This window comes from Schistocerca serialis, chromosome 10, assembly GCF_023864345.2.
Source record: "Schistocerca serialis cubense isolate TAMUIC-IGC-003099 chromosome 10, iqSchSeri2.2, whole genome shotgun sequence".
In the NCBI taxonomy this organism is placed as follows: Eukaryota; Metazoa; Arthropoda; class Insecta; order Orthoptera; family Acrididae; genus Schistocerca; species Schistocerca serialis.
In genome coordinates this window covers 86,452,212-86,475,842 of record NC_064647.1, presented here as the reverse complement: position 1 = coordinate 86,475,842, position 23,631 = coordinate 86,452,212, and the positions used below count along the sequence as shown (strand labels likewise).

Here is a 23,631-nt window from a genome sequence, read left to right as displayed (position 1 = left end):
TACGTTTTCAATTTTTAAACAGTTTAGAATGATACCAGTTCTGAAAAAAAAATTCTATGAGCAATTGTCATTACAAACTTATATAAGAGATATAAAACAATAATTTTGTATATAATATGATATATTTCTGTGTAGTGAGTGATTTAAATTTTAGTAGAAGTTACGTTAACACTTTTTGTATTGGCTCTCTATTTGTAAAGTACATATTTGATCCGTTTTATGCACATTAGCAGGTGGTCTGTTGTCTTTACAGTTCTTATAAAAGCGCAAAAACTAATATATTTTCGTAATTATTAATTACTCTATCTTTTCCCATCAGCTGGATTAACAACATCTAGACCTCGGAAAGCATACATCTTCTCCTCATTTCACCCTTTGCAATAAATTTAACTAATATTTTTTGTTAATAACAATGTCCCTACGTACTTACGATAAAGCATGCCCAGTTAAATGGTTTTACCCACAAAGATTTCATAACCAAGTCTTAATCAATTTCATTGTAGAGAAAGATCTTTCGGCTGTTGCAGTTGAGACAGGAAGACAAGAAAGGATCGACATTAAAGATTCCATTTTGTCACCCACAACTTGACTTCTGCCCCCAAATTGGAGATGCAGTCACTTTCATCCATTCAAAACAGTTTATAATACTTTCTAGCCACTGAAACTTCCTGCCAGATTAAAATTGTGTGCGCTACCGAGACTCGAGCTCGGGACCTTTGCCTTCCACGGGCAAGTGCTCTACCATCTGAGATACCCAAGCACGGCTCATGCCCCATCCTCACAGCTTCACTTGTGCCAGTACCTCGTCTCCTGCCTTCCAAACTTTACAGAAGTTCTCCTGCGAACCTGGCAGAACTAGCACTCCTGAAAGAAAGGATACTGCGGAGACATGGCTTAGCCATAGCCTGGGGGATATTTCCAGAATGAGATTTTCACTCTGCAGGGGAGTGTGCGCTGATATACTTCCTGCCAGATTAAAACTTTGTGCCATACCGAGACTCGAACAGTTTTAATCTGCCAGGAAGTTTCATATCAGCGCACACTCCTCTTCAGACTTAAAATCTCATTCCTTCTAACCACTGTTTCGGTATCACTAATCACTGACTCCACGGATCTTGTCGACGAAGAACAGACTTTTGGTAGAAGAGTGTTCAGGTTGAAGAGAATTAGGAAGATTTTAGAGAATCTGCTTCCAAGATCGTTGCTAATTGTGTCGAGAATGGGAATGAAGACATTAACCCTAAAATAACTTTGTGGATTCGATGGAGCAGCATTAGATCTGTTAATTTGGTGAGATGTAATTCTGGGTGTTCAGATGGTGCTTCCAACAACATCTGCGGTTCTCTTCGCTTCATCATAAAGGAAACTGAACTCTGCAACTGCGTTATCTCGCTTTGTTTTTAAGACTGATAAAGTGTCGTTTACGGTATTAGTTGCTTCTGTAACGTCAATAGTTTCTTTTTGGAAAAAAATCTACTGAGAGGCAATTTTTGACGGAGCACATCAGCAAGACACACTAGAGTTAAGATAAATTCTTCATTACTGATAGCATATAAAAGCGTCGTAGCTGTTACACTAGAGGTGTCACTTGAAAAATGTGACCATTGTGAAATTTCCTCAAGGCACAACACGAATTTTTCAATTTTTTAAGAAACGGCTCTACAGGTAACTTCCTTTCTACCCATCTTGTTTCACACATGGAGACAAGCTGACTGCCTGTATGCTTAACGTGTACAGTATTTCTTTTTGGAGGGGCTGTAAAAAATGAAACAACCTCCTTAACGATATCAATTGAGTTTCTCACTTGTTGCACACTTAGAAATAGATAAATGCGAAGAATGGTTGAAACATTGGGCTCTGTCAGCATTAATACATTCTTTCTTTATTGTGGCAACTGCTCCAACATCTCGGAACTCATGACAGAGCAGCCATCGGTTGCAATACCAATACATTTACTAAGGTCGAGATTAAGATGTCTCATAGTGTTTATCACAGTTGTACCTAACTGTATTCCAGTCATTTTGGGATCTTATGCCTCTTCATCTGCTCTACCTTTATTACATTTATTAGAATCACAGCCATCTTCAAAAGGCTCAAGTTGATCATTTTCATCGTCAGATGTTGAAAAGAAATCTTCGTTTTTCTTTAGTTTGGATCCAGCGTTGAAGTTTTGTTTCCACAGGTTTGTCTGCGGCTCACGTGGATTGATGAAACACATGAAATCTTCTCTGATCACATCTTTATAAACATATCTTTAAAAAAATTGACACCTGAGTTTTGTGGCTGATTTCAGTTGTCTCATCACACCCAATACTGTAGAATTTGTGATCTTCGATTCTGTTTACTATCTGAGAAATAATTTCTTTGCCACAGCTTTCAATCAACTCATTTTGAACAGTTATACTTAAAAATGTGCGTCTTTCATTACCAGAGTTATACTGTGCTTCTAATTCAATTCCCTCGCATTCTTCAGCGCGAAATTTCATCAACTCTTTAAAGTTGCCTTTATTTGATAGTTCAGGATCATTAGAAGAAACAGTCCTCATCTCAATGTCCTCTAAAAGGTGTATTCTGCCATCCAAGAAATATTACGTTTTGAAAAGGAAAACAGTTTTCTTTTTTTTTTTCATTCTCTTTAGTCGGTAGCTGTCAACTTGATTTTCCACCGATTTATTTGGTTTTTGGTGAGAAACCAAAAAGTCTTTGGCACGTCCTAAAGCTTGCTGATGACATAATGCTCTACTGTGATTTTCCAGGTCACCATCTTTACCTAATAACTTAGCAGATTTTATCTGAGGTCTAGTCACTATTGTGTTTAACTTCATTTCCACATGATACTCACCCTTAAAAGTAGGCGCAAAGAAAGGACACACTTTGCAAAATAGACCTTCTTTGGATGGAGACAAAACTAACCATGGCTTATATTTATCTAAGGGCTCTTTTTTCAGAAACCTTCTTTCAGTCTTCCCACCGTTATTATGAGTAGAATGTGGGTAGCTGTATTCAACAGGAGGATCCCAGAGCTTTTGTGGTACGGTGGCAAGCACACTGTCAGATGGTTTAGTCCCAATATGCAGACCGATGTCGTTTTCGGAATGTACCCCCTGGAACGTAAGTGTTATCTGCAGGTAACGAAGCTGAAGCGCAGCTCATCTGATCACCTGGACCATTCGAAGTGGCAGGCATTGGCGGTGCTGAGTCCTCAATCTCATTATGCTCATCTGATGTGGAACCTGAAATGAATACATTGCACCAAAGACATAAATGATGTGTGTTTAACCCTCCTGCCTCACAAACTTACATGGCCTGCCACAGGTTAGTATGCACAAGCACCGGTTGGTATAAATGAATGTTTGGCTGCTCACTCTGCTACTAGTCTTTTGGCCTAAATGCACATCAAAGGTTTAATACTATGTACATCTACATCCGTACTCTGCGAGTCACCGTGCTGTGTTTGGCAGAGGGTACTTTAGGGTACCATACGTTAAGGTTTCTTCCTATTCCAGAATGACTGCCTCTGTGCGAGTTCTTAGTCTCTTACTTACCTAATTTTGTCTTCGCGAGATATATACATAGGGTGGAGAAGGAAAAGAAGAATATGCATCGCTTCTGCCACGATTTTGCCTCTGGAATTTTTCAAGGTGGTTCTGGCGTGATATACGTCTTTCTTCGGGTGTTTGCCAATTCTGACTTCTCAACATGTCACTGACGCTCTCTCGCCAGTTAAACAAGCCTGTTACGATTCGTGCTGGCCTTCTTTGTGTTTGCTATATGACTCCCGTTAGTCCAGCCTGATAGCGACCCCGCACATTTGCTCCATATTACTGGGCGAAATGTCTGTGGGTCGGTTCTGCTTCCCTTTTTGAATGTCCTTGTGACTTGTGCCCTTTTCCATTCACTCCTTGTTCGAGAGACACGCGGTAAATTACGGTCAAGAATGGAGCTTATTCGGAAGCAAATTACGTGACAGAAACTCCGTCGGGCCGTGGAGCTTTGTTGCGTTTTAGAGATTCAAGCTGTTTTTCGACATTTTTTAATCTAGATCTTGCTGAAATCTTTAATTCTGTACTGCGCAATTTTATATACAACCTAAGGTTTACGCAGCGTACCACAAAAGAGTACACTGGCTGACTGGCGTCAAATTTTCGGCCGGCTCGATTGACTATAATCGACATTGCTTCTTCCGTTTGTTACCTAAAATAGCAAAATAAATACTAGAACACAACCAGAGTATTTATCTATTAATTAAAAATATTCCCATCAGTCGCATAAGTGGTTCCAAATTTGTGATAATTCTTTTATAGATTATAGTGATGGAATAAAGATTCGTGTCAGACATGTGTGACAGCTTTACGCCATAATTTAGTAGATCTGGAAGTCCTCAAAGACCATTCTGTTTGTGAATTTGTGGTTAGTTGACTGAAATAAGGGGGATTATTTCGAAAACTGCGTGTTATTTTGCTTAGTTGTAGGGGTGTAAATATCTTTTTCCAGGTAATACAGTTTTATTACAAAACAAAAATCACATATAACCACAGGAAATGTGTTCTGTACGAAGACGGTACAATACAAATAAAAATCAAATATGCACAAAGGCGGGGGCGGCCGCTATGGCCGAGTGGTTCTAGGCGCTTCAGTCTGGAACCGCGAGACCGCTACAGTCACAGGTTCGAATCTTGCCTCGCACATGGATGTGTCTGATGTCCTTAGATTAGTTAGGTTTAAGTAGTTCTAAGTTATAGGGGACTGATGACCTCAGATGTTAAGTCCGATAGTGCTCAGAGCCATTTGAACCATTTGAGCAATGGCGGAAACGCAGAAAAAAGAAAGTAAGCGATGTGTGTCTTCTCGAAATTCAACAGGAAACCTCATCTCCCAGCATTATAACAAGTCAACTATGATACATGGTCATTTAATATTTATGTCTAATATAATCTAACTTAAGGTCTGGAGGTTGCGGATGTGAAGATAACGACGATGATCATGTACCGTAGCAGGCAGACTAGTCGGGAGAATTCAGTGGTCGGTTTATCTTGATTTCGTTAATCTAGGCTACATTGTTACACCCCTAGTAGTTATTGCTAAACACATAAGGAACTGGTTGAGCAACCTCGTCAATTTGTAAACAGGACTCCCTCCCGCATTAATGACTAATCTAATTGGGTGATTCTCTTTGTGAACTTTTAATTTTGATGTTAATTTAGGTGTAGTGGGGTTCATATTATAACACTTCCTCGAATACACGAACGCTTGAGGACGTTGTTCAGTGATTGTCTTTTTTTAATTTTTTAATGTCCATTTCGAATTCCAAGTGCAAAAGTTCGTTAGATATAGTTAAAAGCGGTGGCTCGTGTTCTTTTTTCTGGTTACTATCCCTTGCTTTAGGGGCTGTAATTTTTATATTTTTTTCCAAACCAGCACGGCAAGGCAAAGCAAGGCCACTACTTCCACCACATCAAGTGGATTTAGTGCTCACGTACTCACACTGAGCCGTGAACACTTCCCAGTTTATCAACGGGGATGACTGAAAATTATTATTACTATTATCGGTGCCATGCGTACAACGGTCGTGCCAGGCGCGCGATATTGAATCTCTATCCTATCATTATAGGCGGGAGACCTGAACGACCTTATAGCAACCGTTATAGTTCTGCATTATTCTACTGCGATACTAAAGGTTATTTCACGTACTGAAAGGGAGAATGTAAAGATTAAAGGACTCATTTATTTAACACTTGAATATTGAACAATTGTACAATCAAATGGGGGTGGGGGAAGAAAGAATTGAGTTCAGCAGCCTGCCCCAACGTACGTTCATAATAAGCCACGATAGCAGGAGAAAAGGAATTTTAGGAACGGTCGCCGTATTATCAAATGGTGTTCAATTTACTAAAGGAAGGGGTTGCAGGCATGCAACTACCACCGCCATGAACCAGCCAAAGACTGTACTAAAGGAATAAAACCAGCTAGACGCGAAACGATTCATACAGGCGATACTAAATAACTTAGGCTCGCGGTCCGACTACGTTAACGAAACATGAAGGGGCGCAAGACACTCACCACGTGGCGTAAGACAAATGGTTCAAATGGCTCTGAGCACTACGGGACTTAACTTCTGAGGTCATCAGTCCCCTAGAACTTAGAACTACTTAAACCTAACTAACCTAAGGACATCACACACATGCATGCCCGAGGCAGGATTCGAACCTGCGACCGTAGCGGTCGCTCGGCTCCAGACTGTAGCGCCTAGAACCGCACGGCCACTCCGGCCGGTGGCGTAGGACAAAGGGCACAGGTTTCCAAGATAGGATGACCTAAATTCTAAATTTTGCACTAGAGAACTGAAAGAGCTACTGCCAGTCGAAGTGGAAAAGTGAGCATGAAAGCATACAGTTTAGTACCGAACTGCAAGCTACTGTGACTAACCACCACATCGCGCATATTATGCCTAACCGTACAAGGAAAACCTACAGTCTTAATAACCGGAAAAATTGCGTAAACCGTAATTTAAGGGATGCACATCAGTAAAATGACCTATATAGCCGGCCGTGGTGGTCTAGCGGTTCTAGGCGCTCAGTCAGGAACCGCGCGACTGCTACGGTCGCAGGTTCGAATCCTGCCTCTGGCATGGATGTGTGTGCTGTCCTTAGGTTAGTTACGTTTAATTAGTTCTAAGTTCTAGGGGACTTATGACCACAGATGTTGAGTCCCATAGTGCTCAGAGCCATTTGAACCATTTGAACCTACACTCCTGGAAATTGAAATAAGAACACCGTGAATTCATTGTCCCAGGAAGGGGAAACTTTATTGACACATTCCTGGGGTCAGATACATCACATGATCACACTGACAGAACCACAGGCACATAGACACAGACAACAGAGCATGCACAATGTCGGCACTAGTACAGTGTATATCCACATTTCGCAGCAATGCAGGCTGCTATTCTCCCATGGAGACGATCGTAGAGATGCTGGATGTAGTCCTGTGGAACGGCTTGCCATGCCATTTCCACCTGGCGCCTCAGTTGGACCAGCGTTCGTGCTGGACGTGCAGACCGCGTGAGACGACGCTTCATCCAGTCCCAAACATGCTCAATGGGGGACGGATCCGGAGATCTTGCTGGCCAGGGTAGTTGACGTACACCTTCTAGAGCACGTTGGGTGGCACGGGATACATGCGGACGTGCATTGTCCTGTTGGAACAGCAAGTTCCCTTGCCGGTCTAGGAATGGTAGAACGATGGGTTCGATGACGGTTTGGATGTACCGTGCACTATTCAGTGTCCCCTCGACGATCACCAGTGGTGTACGGCCAGTGTAGGAGATCGCTCCCCACACCATGATGCCGGGTGTTGGCCCTGTGTACCTCGGTCGTATGCAGTCCTGATTGTGGCGCTCACCTGCACGGCGCCAAACACGCATACGACCATCATTGGCATCAAGGCAGAAGCGACTCTCATCGCTGAAGACGACACGTCTCCATTCGTCCCTCCATTCACGCCTGTCGCGACACCACTGGAGGCGGGCTGCACGATGTTGGGGAGTGAGCGGAAGACGGCCTAACGGTGTGCGGGACCGTAGCCCAGCTTCATGGAGACGGTTGCGAATGGTCCTCGCCGATACCCCAGGAGCAACAGTGTCCCTAATTTGCTGGGAAGTGACGGTGCGGTCCCCTAAGGCACTGCGTAGGATCCTACGGTCTTGGCGTGCATCCGTGCGTCGCTGCGGTCCGGTCCCAGGTCGACGGGCACGTGCACCTTCCGCCGACCACTGGCGACAACATCGATGTACTGTGGAGACCTCACGCCCCACGTGTTGAGCAATTCGGCGGTACGTCCACCCGGCCTCCCGCATGCCCACTATACGCCCTCGCTCAAAGTCCGTCAGCTGCACATACGGTTCACGTCCACGCTGTCGCAGCATGCTACCAGTGTTAAAGACTGCGATGGAGCTCCGTATGCCACGGCAAACTGGCTGACACTGACTGCGGCGGTGCACAAATGCTGCGCAGCTAGCGCCATTCGACGGCCAACACCGCGGTTCCTGGTGTGTCCGCTGTGCCGTGCGTGTGATCATTGCTTGTACAGCCCTCTCGCAGTGTCCGGAGCAAGTATGGTGGGTCTGACACACCGGTGTCAATGTGTTCTTTTTTCCATTTCCAGGAGTGTATATGGTTTCCTCTGGCCTCTGGCGTTTGGCGCCCACCCGCGATAATCGAGCGCGCATCTGAACTGGCCAATCAGAGGGCCGGAATCTCACAGGGAGGCGACCTCGCGACGTTAGCAGATAGAAGGTTGGCTAGCCAGGTTGGGGAACTGAGAACAGGAGAAACTTTGGCGACTACTGTAAGTTCAAACGATACCACCTGCTACCTTGGCGAACAGAAAAAGGATGGGAAACGGGGAGCCATCATGGCTGCTAGGAAGACTGCTGCCCTCGCCCATAAATAAAGAATATTCCTAGCACCGAGCTCCTCTCACAGATCAGTGTGAGACAAACTGATAACATCGTCCAATAAATTAGGCAACCCATAGAAATTATTAACAGGACCAGAATTATTATATTACCGAATACCAGAATGCTGGGATTATAAATATGAAATACTAGCACTGAATGGTGAATGAAGTGCACGTCTTCCATAGTTTTAGGCATTAATTCAGGAGCGGGAAAAATGAACTGGAATAAAGAGTGTTGTATGAAATGAAAAACAGCGTGAATCAAGCGACGTGAGGAACGTAGGACAGACAGGGTGATAATTTCCAACAATGTGCTAAGAGCACAGTGACGCTTCAAGACTGGACAGTTACGGTATGTCTGCGGTAGACAAACACACACAAACAAAGCACTGAAGAAGATTTAAAGGTCGCGCGCGTAGCGAAGAAAGGAAGAAAGGTTGATGTACTTGCAGAACTAGAAATATCAGCTCACTGAGGTAGATTTGATATTGTGCTTAATGTACAAACGAGGGAGAGAGGTAGCACGTTCTTTAAGGCATAATAGATTTTTTTTAAATTTAGCGGTAACATACGTACGAGAAATTTGTATGGATAGCTATGGGGAATTTTGTGTCCATTTGAAATACCGTGGGGTGTATTCAACGATTACTGGCTGTAACTCCTAAATTTGTTTGAACATTCAGTTCACCGGGAAAATTTTAAAATCGCTTCCCTGAACCCTGCAACATCTCTGGAATGCATTTGAACCGTTGTTGTCTCACTGCAGTCAACTGGAGCCATACAGCTGCCTACGCAACCTGACAGTTTACGGCAGGGCAGTGTTACCAGCACTACACACAGGAGGCGGCTGCACGGGTAGCGGGGGCGATCTTTCAGGTTAGAAGGCTTCAGGGAACCACAGGAAGGGCGTCCGTCTAAAAGGGGGCAGGTAAAACACAGTAAGGTAGTTGTAGAAACGACGGGTATTGTAGTTGTAAATTGTCGTAGGTGTGTTCAGAAAGAACCAGGGCTCCTAGCCCTAATAGAAAGCACTTAAGCTCAAATAGTTATAGTTACAGAAAGGTGGCTAAAGACGGAAATAAGTTCAGCAGAATTTTTTTCTAACGATCTAACAGTGTTCAGAAGAGATAGATTAAATAAATTGGTGGTGGAGTATTGATTGCTGTCAGAAGTAGTTTGGCTTGTAGTGAAATTTAAGTGTATAGTTCCTGCGAAATAGTATTGGTAGACCAAGAACGACGTGGTCGGATTACAAAGCGTATAAGACAGGGACGCAATCTTTCGCCCCAATTTTTAAGTCTATGCGTCGAAGAAACAACGTTGGAAATGAATGAAAAGCTCAAGAGTAGAATTAAATTCGAGGTGAAAGGATATCATAGTTAATATTCGTAGATGACATTGCAATCCTGTATGAAAGCCATGAAAAATTATAGCATGTGTTCAATGAAATGAACGGTCTAATGAGTACAGAACATGGACTGAGAGTAAATCGAAGAAAGACGAAAGGAATGACAAGTAGCAGGAATGATAACAACGAGAAAATTACTATTAGGACTTATGATGACGAAGTAGATGAAGTTATGGAATTCTGCTGCCTAGGCAGCAAGGTAACCCTTGACCGACGGAACAAGGAGGACATAAAAAGCAGACTAGTACTGACGAAAGGCCTTAACCTGAGGAAGAAATTTCTGAGAATGTACGTTTGGAGCACAACATTGTATGGCAGTGAAACATGGACGGTGAGAAAACCGCGAAGAAAGAGAATCGAAGCATTTTATATGTGGTGCGCCAGCTGTTACCTCACTTATCAATAAAGGGACCTTGCCCCTAAAGGTGTTTGCATTTCCGCGCAGGAGTGAACTTGCCCTGTGTGAGTGTGCTGTCGACGAGAGCTCTGTAGCCGGCTGTGAGGCGTGGCTCAGTCCCACGCACGGCATGTAGCGATCCTGCCCACTGCTAGGGCAGGCAGCAGTTGCTGTCTGCATAAAAACGCTGTGACACGAAGCGGCCACTTTGATGCACTTTTACAACTTTTTTATGTCTTGACCACACTTTTACTATTTCGAAAAACACCTTACGCGTTTCGACATTCCGTCATTTTGAAATGCTATAAAACACAACGAAATCTGGCATCAGAAGAAATGAAAGTATGTTAAATTTCACCATTGCTAAGAGACATAGTAGAACGACTAGACTATGGCTTTCTAGTTACCAGTTTGTGTTAATCACATAAAACTGTTCTTTTGCTACCTTGTGTCACGTCAAAATTCTCAGTCACAAAACAAGTGCAAACTGCTAACACGGGAAAACTTTGGTAACCAAGTGGACTAAACCGTTACACGTCGCTGGATGCGTGGTAGCCGCTGCATTGCCACGCGGGGTAGCCGCGCGCTCACAGGAGTCTTGCCACAGTTCAAAAATGTTCAAATGTGTGTGAAATCTTATGGGATTTAATTGCTAAGGTCATCAGTCCCTATGCCACAGTTTGCGCGACTACTCCCGTCGGAGGGTCCTCCCTCGGGCAAGGATGCCTGTGTTGTCCTTAGCGGAAGTTAGTTTAAGTTGGATTAAGTATTGTGTCAGCCTAGGGACCGACGACCTTAGCAGTTTTGTTCCATAGGAACTTAGCACAAATTTCGAATTTCACGCTGCATTTTGTTTTGTTTACAACTACAGTTTTCATCTTTACATCATTCAAAACATTTTCATCAGTAAACATGGAAATCATTTTACAATGTTTTACAAAGAAGTATTTCCTTATAAAAGACGTGCAACAGAGTATGGAGTGGTCGAAATTAATACGTAGGAAAAACGCGCTGATTGGCGCTGGGGTGTAAAGTCTGGAAATACCAGCTGAGTCATGTAGCATTTACGTTTGAGGAACTCGTGGCGCCTGCGTGTTGCTCTTTCCGCCAATGCAATCAAATGCACATCTGTACAGGAAATTCAAAGAATTTTAGAGGCGCGATCTTGGAACCCCGTACATTAATTTCATCAATAACATATGGCAACCATGCCAGATTGCCTACGTAATTGAAACACATTAACCCTTAGCATCAATTTAAAGCACCATCTAAAAAACGATCATGTGAAAACCAGTGTAGTATTAAGGCTAATGATTCACTGGTAATTGTGCTACATCACGTGACTCGTTCCACTTTTACTTATGTTACATCTTCCACAAGAGTCTCCGGACGTCACTGTTCGTGTATCCATACAAAATGTCGGTCGTGCTAAGACTGAGACACACCTTTCGTCCGGCGCCTGTCAACTTTTGCTACCTGTTTCTGCCCATCCTCCGGTCTCGTAAACCGATATACGGCCGGGAGAGCGGTGTGCTGACCACATACCCCTCCATGTCCTCATCAAGTGGTGAGGGGATTCTTGGCACAACGTTGTTCACGGATGAGGCATGGTTTCACCTCTCGGGTTACGTGAATGGACCACGGAGAATCTGCACAAATTTAAGGTGTCCCCCCTGCATGATCAAAAGATTGGTGTTTGGTGCGCCGTGACGCAAACGCATCACTGGGCGGATTTTCTTTCAGGACACGATAAGTACAGGACGGTACAGCCCTTCGTAGGTGAACTGAATGAGGACGAAATTGAGAATACGTGGTTCCACCAGGATGGGGCGACTGCACACACCGCCCAGAAGGCGGTGAACTTTTTAAAGGACGTCTTCGGTGACCGAATCGTCTCTTGAGGATTCTGGCCTCCGCGTTCACCCGACTCGGCTCCACCGAATTACTTTCTATGATATATGTTGAGGGGAAAGGCCTATGAGGCCATCCGCACACCATACAATAACTCCAAGCTGCGCTGCCACGTCACATTCGGAACACCACTCCCGATGTTCTGCACAACGTCTTCACGAACATGCAGAAACGTGTGCAACTGTGTCTTCAAGTTCAAAGGGATCACTTCCAGCATCTCTTCCATGACTTTATTACGGCCAGTTATAAACTGAATGGTTACTTATTGAACACACTGTACAATTATATCACGACCATAAGCTGCGATTGTACGTAAGGGTATTGAAAAACTGAAAAATTAAAGAGTTTACTGTAGCGTGGGAAAGGATTTGGTTAGAATTGGCACACTTGAAATAACGTACAAGACGTATCCTGTGATTGTATGACCATAAAACCCTTTTTTGTAAAGCGTCATGACCCAATTAAAGAAAGGGGGAGGGGGATAAAGGGTACACAAGGTTAATCTTGACATATTAAAAAATCTTGTAAAACTATTTGTAATAATGTGAACACAAAAGCTTGTTAATAAAATTACGCGAAAGCGTTATGGAATAGCTACAGTAGCGCTGTTGACAAGAGTTTTCAATTTGTGCCATGCAGAGTGAAGCGCTGAGCAACCACTTGTGAAAACTCTACCGCCCTTTGACCAACAGTAGCGAATGACCCTAAATGTGTAGTGAATTATTATACTTTTATTCATCTTGTCCACAAAACAGAACACAGGACGAAGTCACGCAAAGTTGTACAGTCTTGGGGGTAATACATTACATTACATTTACCGTTTTCCACGGATCCCTTGAGTTCCTGGGATGTGGAAAGAGTCAAAGCTTTTTTTCTTCTTTTTTTTCTTTCCTTTTCTTTTTTTTACTCAGATACATAGATATTGTACAATTTCAATGCAGACAGAGTTATGAGCTTGTGAAGACATTCATCGATGGAGTAGAAGGAGTTGGCCAACAGGAAGTTACGTAATTCACTCTCAAACCGATCTTTATCACTTACAAGACCTATGATGTGCTCTGGTAAGTTACTGAATACTTGAGTACCCATGTATTTGACTCCTTTTTGTACTAATGTTAAGATTTTATAGTACTTATTCAGATTGTTTTTGGTTCTGGAATTATAATCATGTTTTGCACTATTTTGTGTAAAAAGAGACATGTTGGAAATGACAAAGGACATCAGTGAGTCTATGTAGTGAGAAGTAGTAGTTAGAATACCAAGTTTCTTAAAGACGTCTCTACATGATGATCTAGGACTGACACCAGATGTATTCTAATGGCTCGTTTCTGAATTTTGTGAGAGGAGTTTCGCCAAAAGATGATTCCATAACTCATTAGTGAATGGAATTTGGCCGAATAAACTAACTTCTTCATTTTTAATTCACCTATTTCTGCTATCATGCGTACTGCAAACGTAGCTGAACTAAGGCGTTTCATTGAGTCTAGAGTGTGAGTTTCCCAGTGTACAGAATGGCACACCATTTATCGGAAAAGATTAATCTTCTGTACCCTTTATCCCATTGCCTCATTCTTTAATTGGGTCATGCAGTTGGACAGTGCTTGTTGTTCACAGAAAAAGGTTTTATGGTCATATAATCACAGAATATCTCTTGTACGTTATTTCAAGTGTGCCGATTATAACCAATTTCCTTCCCACCACATAGTAACCTCTATAATTATTAATTTTTCAGTTGCTCAATTACCTTACGTACGATCGCCGCTTATTGTTGTGATATAATTATACCTATTTCTGTAAGAGTTTTCTTTGACACTTGGAGAAAAAAATAGGCCAAAAAGAAAACTGCGACATGTAATATAAGTAAGAAGGGAGCGAGTTACGTGAGGTAGCACAATTATCAGTAAACCATTAACCTTAATACCGCTCTAGTTTTCACATGATTGTGTTTTGGATAGCCGCGCGGAATTAGCCGAGCGGTCTCAGGCGCTGCAGTCATGGACCGTGCGGCTGGTCCCGGCGTAGGTTCGAGTCCTCTCTCGGACATGTGTGTGTGTGTGTGTGTGTGTGTGTGTGTGTGTGTGTGTGTGTGTGTGTGTGTGGTGTGTGTGTGTGTGTGTGTGTATGTGTGTGTGTGTTTGTCCTTAGGATAATTTAGGTTAAGTAGTGTGCAAGCTTAGGGACTGATGACCTTACCAGTTAAGTCCCATAAGATTTCACACACATTTGAACATTTGTTTTTTGAATGGTGCTTTAAATTGATGCTGAGGGGTAATGCGTTTCAATTACGTAGGCAATCTGGAATGGTTGTCGTATGTTATTGATGGAATTTATGTATGAGGTTCCAAGTTTGCGCCTCTAAAATGATTTGAATTTCCTGTGCAGACGTACATTTGCTTCCATTGTCAGAAAGAGCAACACGTGGGCACCTCAGGTTCGTCATACACAAATGCTACATGCCTCAGCTGGTATTTCCAGACTTTGTAAATTACTATAAAATGATATTTATGAAGTTCTACTGATACTAGTAATTTATGTGCTTTAAGTTGTCAAAACTCAAAACATCTCTTACACACTTTTTTGTAAAGATTAATTTTTTGTAAAACATTGTAAAGTGATTTCCGCATATACTGATGAAACTGTTTTCAACGATGTAAAGATGAAAACTGTAGTTGTAAACAAATCAAAATGCAGCGTGTACCACGTATCCAGCGCCTCCGAGTGGTTTAGCCCAATTGGATTCCAAAATTTTCCTTCGATAGCAGTTTGCCCTTGGCTCGGTACTGAGAATGTTGACGTGGTACAATGTACCTAACGAACAGTTTTATGTGACTGACGTAACACTGGTAACTTGAAAGTCATATTGTAGTCGTTGTACTATGCCAATTACCAATGATGAAATGTAACATAGGAGGTGTGCTCAAAAAGTAAGGTTACTTTATATTTTTATGAAAAAATATTTATTTATATTTCAATGTAAGCCCCCTCAGATACAATACACCTGCGTCAACGCTTCTTCCAATCCTCGAAGCACTTCTCATTAGCACTTTTTGGTACCGCCTTGAGTGCTTCCAGCGATGCAGTTTTTATTTTCTCAATCGTTGAAAATGTTCGTCCTTTCATAGGTCTCTTCAGTTTTGTGAACAGAAAGAAGTCACAGGGGCCAAATTCGGTAAATATCGTGGCTGAGGCATGATTGTCGAGTTGTTGTTGGCCAAAAGATCTCTCACAAGTAACGATGAATGAGCTGGTGCACTGAAGCCCATGAATTGTTTTTCCACAATTCCGGAAATTTTTTGTGTATTGCTTCTCGCGGACGGCGATAACGTTAAGGGACGTACGACCTTGAGGCAAAAATTCATAATGCACTACGCCACGGTAATTGAAAAACAAAAACAGCGAGCAAAGCTTTGACGTTTGATGGAGTGCTTTTTTCGGTCTTGGGTCTCTGGGATGCTTCCATTGGGACAAGTGGGCATTGGTTTCATCACCAGTTATGACCCTTTTGAGCAAATCAAAATCATTATTGAAGACATTCAAGAGCTCCTGTGACGGTTCTTCTGATCAAAATTGACAAGTTGGGGCAAACTTGGCTGACACGCGTCTCATAGCCAAGATATCCGAAAAAATTACATGAAACGAGCCGACCGGTATGCCAACATCCTCAGCAACCTCTCTTACGGTAATTCAGAGCTTGGACGTTATCATCTGTTGTTGGTGTCCTGGGGCGACCAGAGCGAGATTCATCATTGACATTTTCTCGGCCATCTTGGAAGTGCCTGTACCACTTGAATTTTTTTTTTTTTTTTTTTACTTAGCAGACTCACCGTATGCCACTGTCAACATTCCATTTAGAGCACTTGATTCCATTTTCCGCATAAAATTTGATGCAAATTCTGTGCTCCATTTCGTATAATAATCAAAAATCGCCGAGCACACTAAAACACGTCTAACCCTTGTATCTGTCAAAAACAAAAGACATACACTTGAAATTGTGAACACATGTTCGGGACATGCGAATAACAGAAAAAAAGATCGATTATCGAATGTACGTCGCCCGCGCAATTCGAAAAGCCCCTGGGGACCTAGAAACGACGAGAGGTTCGTCCCGCTATAGCTCTCAGCGGTTCACAACGCCACAACAGGCCACAGCAGTTCACCCACTCCACCGCCGCCCCACACCGAACCCGGGGTTATTGTGCAGTTCGGCCCCCAGTGAACGACCCCCCCACACCGCAACCCCCACCCCACCCACACACACACACACACACACACACACACACACACACACACACACACCGGGAACACCTCTTACCAGACGAATGTAACCCCAAATGTTTGCGTGGTACAGTAATTATGGTGTATATGTACGTAGAGACAGTGTATGTGCAGCTATCACCGACATGGTGTAACTGAGGCGAAATAAAGGAAACCAGCCCGCATTCGAAGAGGCAGATGGAAAACCGCCTTAAAAACAATTCACAGACTGGCCGGCACACCGGAACTTGACACTAATCCGCCGGGCGGATTCGTGCCGGGGACCGGCACGCCTTCCCGCTCGGGAAATAGCGCGTTAGACCGCGCTGCTAGCCGGGCGGGGCCGAAAAGTCACCTTATTTTTTGGAACAGCCCTCCTACTTTCATATCTTCTGATGCCAGTTATTTTGTTGTACTTTATAGCATTTGAAAATGACGGAATGGCGAAACACTTAAGGTGTTTTTGGAAATAATGAAAATGTTGTCAGTACATAAGAGAAGTTATTAAAGAAGAGCGTAGTTTTACAAACTGGCAGGTCGGCGCAGCATCAGCTTTGTACCTCCGAGCTCTGCGGGTGGGCTCAGTACAGTGAGCGCGGGCTCGCCGTGTTGCAGCTGCTGGGGAACTTCCTGGAGGCGTTCCACGAGGGCGGCCTCTACTTCAGCGAGCGGCTGGCCAGCGACAGCGCGGGCGGCGCCGCCCCCGCAGACGTGCACACCGCGGCCTTCTTCGGCGCGATGCGGAGCTTCTGCAGCGCCGCCGTCGGCGCCGACCCCGACCGGCTCATACCGGACATACCGGAGCACGAGGTCTCTACGTCGTTAAGACACGTCTTGGCCGTCGTACAGGTAAGCCCGATTAAGGCACTGAAATCACCCACTAGCTTTGCGACAGTGGCTCTGTCTGCTACTGCATCTGATTCTTCACCTTCTAGGCTACAACTTGTATCGTATGCCGAAATCTTAAGAGGATGGAAATATAATGGAAGTTAAAGATCTTAAGATTAAATTTTCCCCGGACTGGAACCCAGGCATTCTTGCTTCCTAGGCACAAATGCTGACCATTACACCACCGCAGCCACACGCGGGATGTTGCTACACGAATTACCCCAGTCGACTACCTCCCCAACACAAACTTCAATTCACATTCTCAGCCTATTTTCCCCCTACATTTTCACTATTGCCAGGCCTCTCCGGCATTGGAATAGCACCCCAGCGTTGCAGGAAACACAGTATCGTAACTGGCGGCCGATACCGCGAAGGTATCACAGAGACGGAAAAAAGTAGTACGTAACAGCCTCAGAAAAGGTTTTGAAACAATACGGGGGATGGTATATATCGGGTGGTTATAATGAAACTTTCCCTATTTAACACGTTATAACACGGAAACTAATTACCATACGAGCACCAGATTTGGTAGCATAAATGTCAAGGATATGGGGAAGTGAAATAATGCAGAGTCAATCCAACTGAAACACTTCCAATGTGCTGCTAAGGTGCTACACACCGTTACATACCGGTCTCATTACTTCTACAAAACGGGCTCAATAGGGGGCCCTTCAGTGCCCAGAAGAGACCAAAAGCGCAGGATTGCATTCGGCACAGCAGAACCAAACATGTCTGTAAGTATGCTGGCGACCTCTTTTGATATGCTGCGCATCAGATCAGTACAGGCGTGAATGTCCCCCTGGCGAAACGCGTCCTTCAGGTGGCCCAACAACCAGAAATCACAGGGAGTGACATCAGGTGATCGTGCCGGCCCAGCATTTCGAAACGATCGGCTGATAATTCGATCGTTTCCAAGTTCGAAACTTCCTGGCAGATTAAAACTGTGTGCCGGACCGAGACTCGGACTCGGGCTGTGAGGACGAGTCGTGAGTCGTGCTTGGGCAGCTCAGTTAGTAGAGCACCTGCCCGCAAAAGGCACAGGTTCCGAGTTCGAGTCTCAGTCTGGCAGACGGGAAGTTTTATATCAGCACACACTCCGCTGCAGATTGAAAATTTCATTCCGATTTCCAAATGTGTCTCGGAGGATGTGAACTTCACGAGCAATGAGCGGTGGGTCCCATCCTGCATGCAAACTGTTGAGTTCAATGCGTCTGTGTCCTGTACGACGGGTCCGACATGCTGGCGAAGCGTATTGCAGTAATGCTGGCCAGTCACACTGGACGTCTTTGGTTCTTGAACGCCAACCTGTTCAAAGAAGAATGTGTCAATGATGAACGTAGCCTTGAAGCTACACCACATGGTGACATGTTCACCTTATTGAGGTACGTCGTGCACAGTGACTGGAGGTGAAGATCCACCCACTCGGCAATTTTGTGTATTGACCTCGCCTGTCAGAGAAAAATGAGCTTCGTCTGTCTATAGATGAAGAGACAAACCAATCAATCATAGGAACACACAGAGACAGTTGAAACATTCTCCGCCACTTCCTCTTGTATTGTACGTGTAGAGCCAGCCCTCATCAACTTCAGTCCTCGTGAGAAAGTGGAGAGCGAAGTTCAAAATGTGTGTGAAATCTTATGGGACTTAACTGCTAAGGTCATCAGTCCCTAAGCTTACACACTATTTAACCAAAGTTATCCTAAGGACAAACACACACACACACTCATGCCCGGGGGAGGACTGGAACCTCCGCCGGGACCAGCAGCACAGTCGGATAGCGAAGTCAACACGCCATTGCGCATCCTGTGGTGCGAGCTGCTGAACCATATGGATCTTGTACGGATACCGTTTGAGAATAGTTCGAAACACCTTCCGCACGGTGGAGCACGGCATGTTCAACTGTGGTGACACAGCACGCGCACTGCCTGACGATCGGGAATTGCGCTCAGCGTTGTCTGCCATGGCAACGGCGTTTTCATCAACCACCTGTGGAGCAACCGGTCGTCGGCCTCTTGCCATCTGATTCTAACTTCTTCATAGTGCTGCACACAGCAGATGGAGGAAGAGGACCCTTCCGTAATCCTTTCAGCTGGCAATATTCTCGAAGTGCAGCTGCAGCATTACTGTTGTCTTGATAATAGTGCTTCAACAGGAATGCCCCGCTCATCTTGCCCAAGCTCATGTTGACACGTCAAGTACACTGCAACTGGTCAGATGTGTGAGACTATGAATCACGATGACTGATCCCGGCACCTGGTGGCCATAGTTGGAACTGATGGTGGCGTTGTGACGCATCGAAATCGTGCATCCCATAATCTGGACATTAGTGTTACCAAAATTTGTACTCGTATGGTAATTGGTTTCTGTGTTATAACGTGATAAATAGCCGAAGTTTAATTGTAACTACTCTGGAGTTGAAGAGACCAATCAATCAATCACAAAAACACACAGAAACGCTTGAACCATTCGCCGCTACTTCCTCTTGTACTGTACATTAATTTGTTTTGTGGCTGTTTAGTACCAATCGAAACAAAACACATCGGTTGAACGTGAGAGAAAATAATGTGTGTCCAAACCGTAACGGACAACGCACCGTAAACAAATCGACTGTACAGGGGGGCGGAAGCGGAAGCGAAACCGGCGTGTGCGACCCTGTTGACCGGCAGCCGTGCCCGCCGGTCCGCCAGCGCCGGGGCAGCATTCATTCCACGCTAGGTGGGGAGAGCCCTACGTCAACGTGACGTAGGTACGCGTCATCATGAGTTTCACGAGTTGTCCTATCGACTGTTGTGTCCATTCTGTATACATCGACTGTTGTGTGCGTCTCGAATCTGCACTGTTCATTGTTCTTAGTTGATTTACAACATGAAGGCAAAATTAAATGGAACTAGGTGGTTTAATATTTCCAGCAACATTCGGAATTACTTCGAAGTTCAGTTTCTCGTTTAGCGTTTCTGCCCACATGAATTATGTACAATTCATTGGCTGTTATAAAAATACGAAACACTAATTTCTCCCTATTTCACATTTTTATCCACGTGACTTACGCACCATTAATCGGACTAAAAAATGCCTAGACACTTTCGTTATGGTTTGATTCCTTCACTCAGAAGGACATTCCATATTCTTTGGATTCCAGCTTAATAATTAATTATTTCATGTTTCGATCCACAGGATTTAGACACGATTCATCGGATTTTTTAAAAAAATAGGGTAGCGTTCATTTCAGGCTAGAAAAATAACAAGACACTTGCGTCACGGTTATGATTCGTTCATTCAGATATTCGTTATGTTCATGAAACACACAATAACATCCCATATTCTTTGGATTGCAGCTTAATATTTATTTCACGCTTCTATCCACACGATTTATGCACGATTCATCGGATTATTTTTTTTTTTTTAGTTGACTAAAAGCTTTTTTTTTTTTTTTTACTTTCGTTATTCTTCCTTCGTTCAGACATTAATTATGTTCCTGAAACACATAATACCATCCCAAATTGTTTCGATTACAGCTTAATTATTAATTCAACTGGGATGAGCGTAACAGATAACTCCTGTCACTTCGTTTGTACACATATATTTACATTTAGCTTTGACGTTATCGGTACAACCACAAAGATCGATATACGCACTCATGTAGTCGATTTAGGTTATTTACGTCACGATGACGTAATGTTACATCACTATGACGTAGGGTTTTCCTCACCTAAAGTGAGATGAATGCTACCCCCTGCACCGCCTCTCCGACGTCCAGCCCCACCTCCGCCTCCACCCGTGCGCCTCGCCTGATCCCATCTCTACGCCCGTACTGCAGCTGCTGGCACGAGGCCTCGCTTCACCGTATGCGGCATACGATAAGAGGCCTCTTCTAATAAGAGGAGCGCGCCGACTCCGTTTCCCAGATTTTGTCCAAATTTATATTAATGCAGGGGTTGGTCAGAAATGCAAGTGAATAGACGTGGGAGCTTGATGGCCCTGCGTTTAGGGGGAAAAAAAGAAAAATAATGAACCAAGCACACATTGACAGTTATTGAACTATGTAGAACAAAATCGTCATAAATTCTGAACGGTTTGTGTTAGGACGTTCAAACTGCACAATTGGTCGCGGGATACGACGGGAATTAGTATGCGCTGTACACTTTGGTTTAGTGACGAAGCCCACTTTCATTTGTATGAGTTCGTCAATAATCAATCATTTGGGGGACTGAGAATCGGCATTTCGCGATCGAGTAGTCTCTTCACCCTCAATTGGGGACTTTATGGTGCGCAATGTCCAATGTCCAGCTGATGAGAGATTAAATTGGAAGAAACACATTGATGATCTGCTAAAACATTTGAGTTCAGCTACTTATGCAATAAGGGTCATTGCAAATTTTGGTGATAAACATCTTAGTAAATTAGCTTACTACGCCTATTTTCACTCATTGCTTGCATATGTCATCATATTTTGGGGTAATTCATCACTGAGGAATAAGATATTCATTGCACAAAAGCGAGTAATCAGAATAATAGCTGGAGTCCACCCAAGATCATCCTGCAGACATTTGTTTAAGGATTTAGAGATACTCGCAGTAGCTTCTCAGTATATATACTCTCTTATGAAATCTGTTATTAACAACCAAACCCAATTCAAAAGTAATAGCAGTGTGCATAATTACAACACTGGCAGAAAGGATGATCTTCACTATTCAAGATTAAATCTAACTTTGGCACAGAAAGGGATGAATTATACTGCCACTTTGACCAAATAGTATCAAAAGTCTGACAGATAACCAAGTATTTAAGAAGAAATTAAAAGAATTTCTGAATGACAACTCCTTCTACTCCACCGAGGCATTTTTAGATATAAATTCAGAAAAAAAGATTATTAAAAAAAATTTAAAAAAACCAAAAAAGTAAAAAGTTGTTATATTAACTTAATTATGTTGTTAAATTAACTTAATTATGTCATGTATTGGAAAATTTGACTCGTTCCACATCATTACGAAATATCGTATTCATGATCCATGGAACTAGTATTAATCTAATCTAATCTAATCTAATCTAATCTCACGCAATAATCGTTGGGATATTCCCCGATAGCAAGATGACTCCGGGGTACCCAGAAGCCACTGGTATGGGCCTCGATTGGTCGTAACGCATGGCACTCCTTTTTGTGGTACTCTTTTTTTTTTTATCAGCCAGCCAAATAAAGCCCTGCAGAGCAGCCCTTTTGAAATTACGTCCGGTGCTGATAATGTTGTCTCACGTTGCAGCGGCATCTCCACGTCCCACGTCCTTCAGTGATCACTCAGCATTTAATGCTGTTCGTATGCCTTGTCAGAGCTACCAGGTCTTTTTTTCTCTCTCTTTTTAGGCGTCAGTCTTCTGACTGGTTTCATGCGGCCTGCCAACCTCTTTATCTCAGAGTAGCACTTGCAACCTATGTCCTCAGTTTTTTGCTGGGTATATTCCAGTCTCTGTCTTCCTCTACTGTTTTTGCCCTCTACAGTTTCCTCTAGTACCATGGAGGTCATTCCCTCATATCTTAACAAATCTCTTATCATCCTGTCCCTTCCCCTTATCAGTATTTTCCTCATATTCCTTTCCTCTCCGATTCTGCGCAAAACCTCCTGACTCCTTACCTTATCAGTCCACCTAATTCTCAAAATTCGTCTGTAGCAACACTTCTCAAATGCATCGATTCTCTTCTGTTCCGGTTTTCCCACAGTCCATGTTTCACTACCATACGATCCTGTACTCCAGACGTACTTTCTCAGAAATTTCTTCCTCAAATGAAGGCCTATGTTTGATATTAGTAGACTTCCCTTGCGCATGAATGCCCTTTTTGCCATTGTTAGTCTGCTTTTGATGTCCTCCTTGCTCCGTCTGTCCTTGGTTGTTTTACTGCCTAGATAGCTGAATTCCTTGACTTCATCGATTCCGTGACCATCAATCCTGATGTTAAGTTTCTCGCTGTCCTCATTTCTACTACTTCTCATTACTGTCGTCTTTCTTCGATTTACTCTCAATCCATATTCTGTACGAATTAGATTGTTCATTCCATTAAGCAGATGATGTAATTCTTCTTCACTTTCACACAGGATAGCAATGGGGCTATATTAAAGACCAAGCTTACAGCAAAACCATTGCTGAGCTGAAAACAGACCATTCAGGAGGTCATCGTGAGCATCGATATTCTGGCACTTCAGCGGGTCATGCAGAATTTCACTATTCGTCTGCGCCACATCATCGCCAATGGATATTTTGTGGTAATTTCTATGGGACCAAACTGCTCAGGTCATCGATCCCTAGGCTTACGCACTACTTAATG

General features: G+C 43.6%; 1 protein-coding gene and 1 long non-coding RNA gene across 4 annotated transcripts in view; both read left to right on the top strand.

Moving 5' to 3' along the window:
- Window positions 1-23,631, top strand: part of LOC126424544 (uncharacterized) — a 227,052-nt gene that overhangs the window by 128,274 nt on the left and 75,147 nt on the right. The window lies entirely within an intron of this gene.
- Window positions 1-23,631, top strand: part of LOC126424543 (cytochrome P450 4g15-like) — a 176,315-nt gene that overhangs the window by 77,537 nt on the left and 75,147 nt on the right. For all 3 annotated transcript variants that reach the window (XM_050087286.1, XM_050087288.1, XM_050087287.1), the window contains exon 4: window positions 17,043-17,276. In XM_050087286.1, the coding sequence (XP_049943243.1) occupies window positions 17,043-17,276 (234 nt within the window). The remainder of the gene's footprint in view (window positions 1-17,042; window positions 17,277-23,631) is intronic.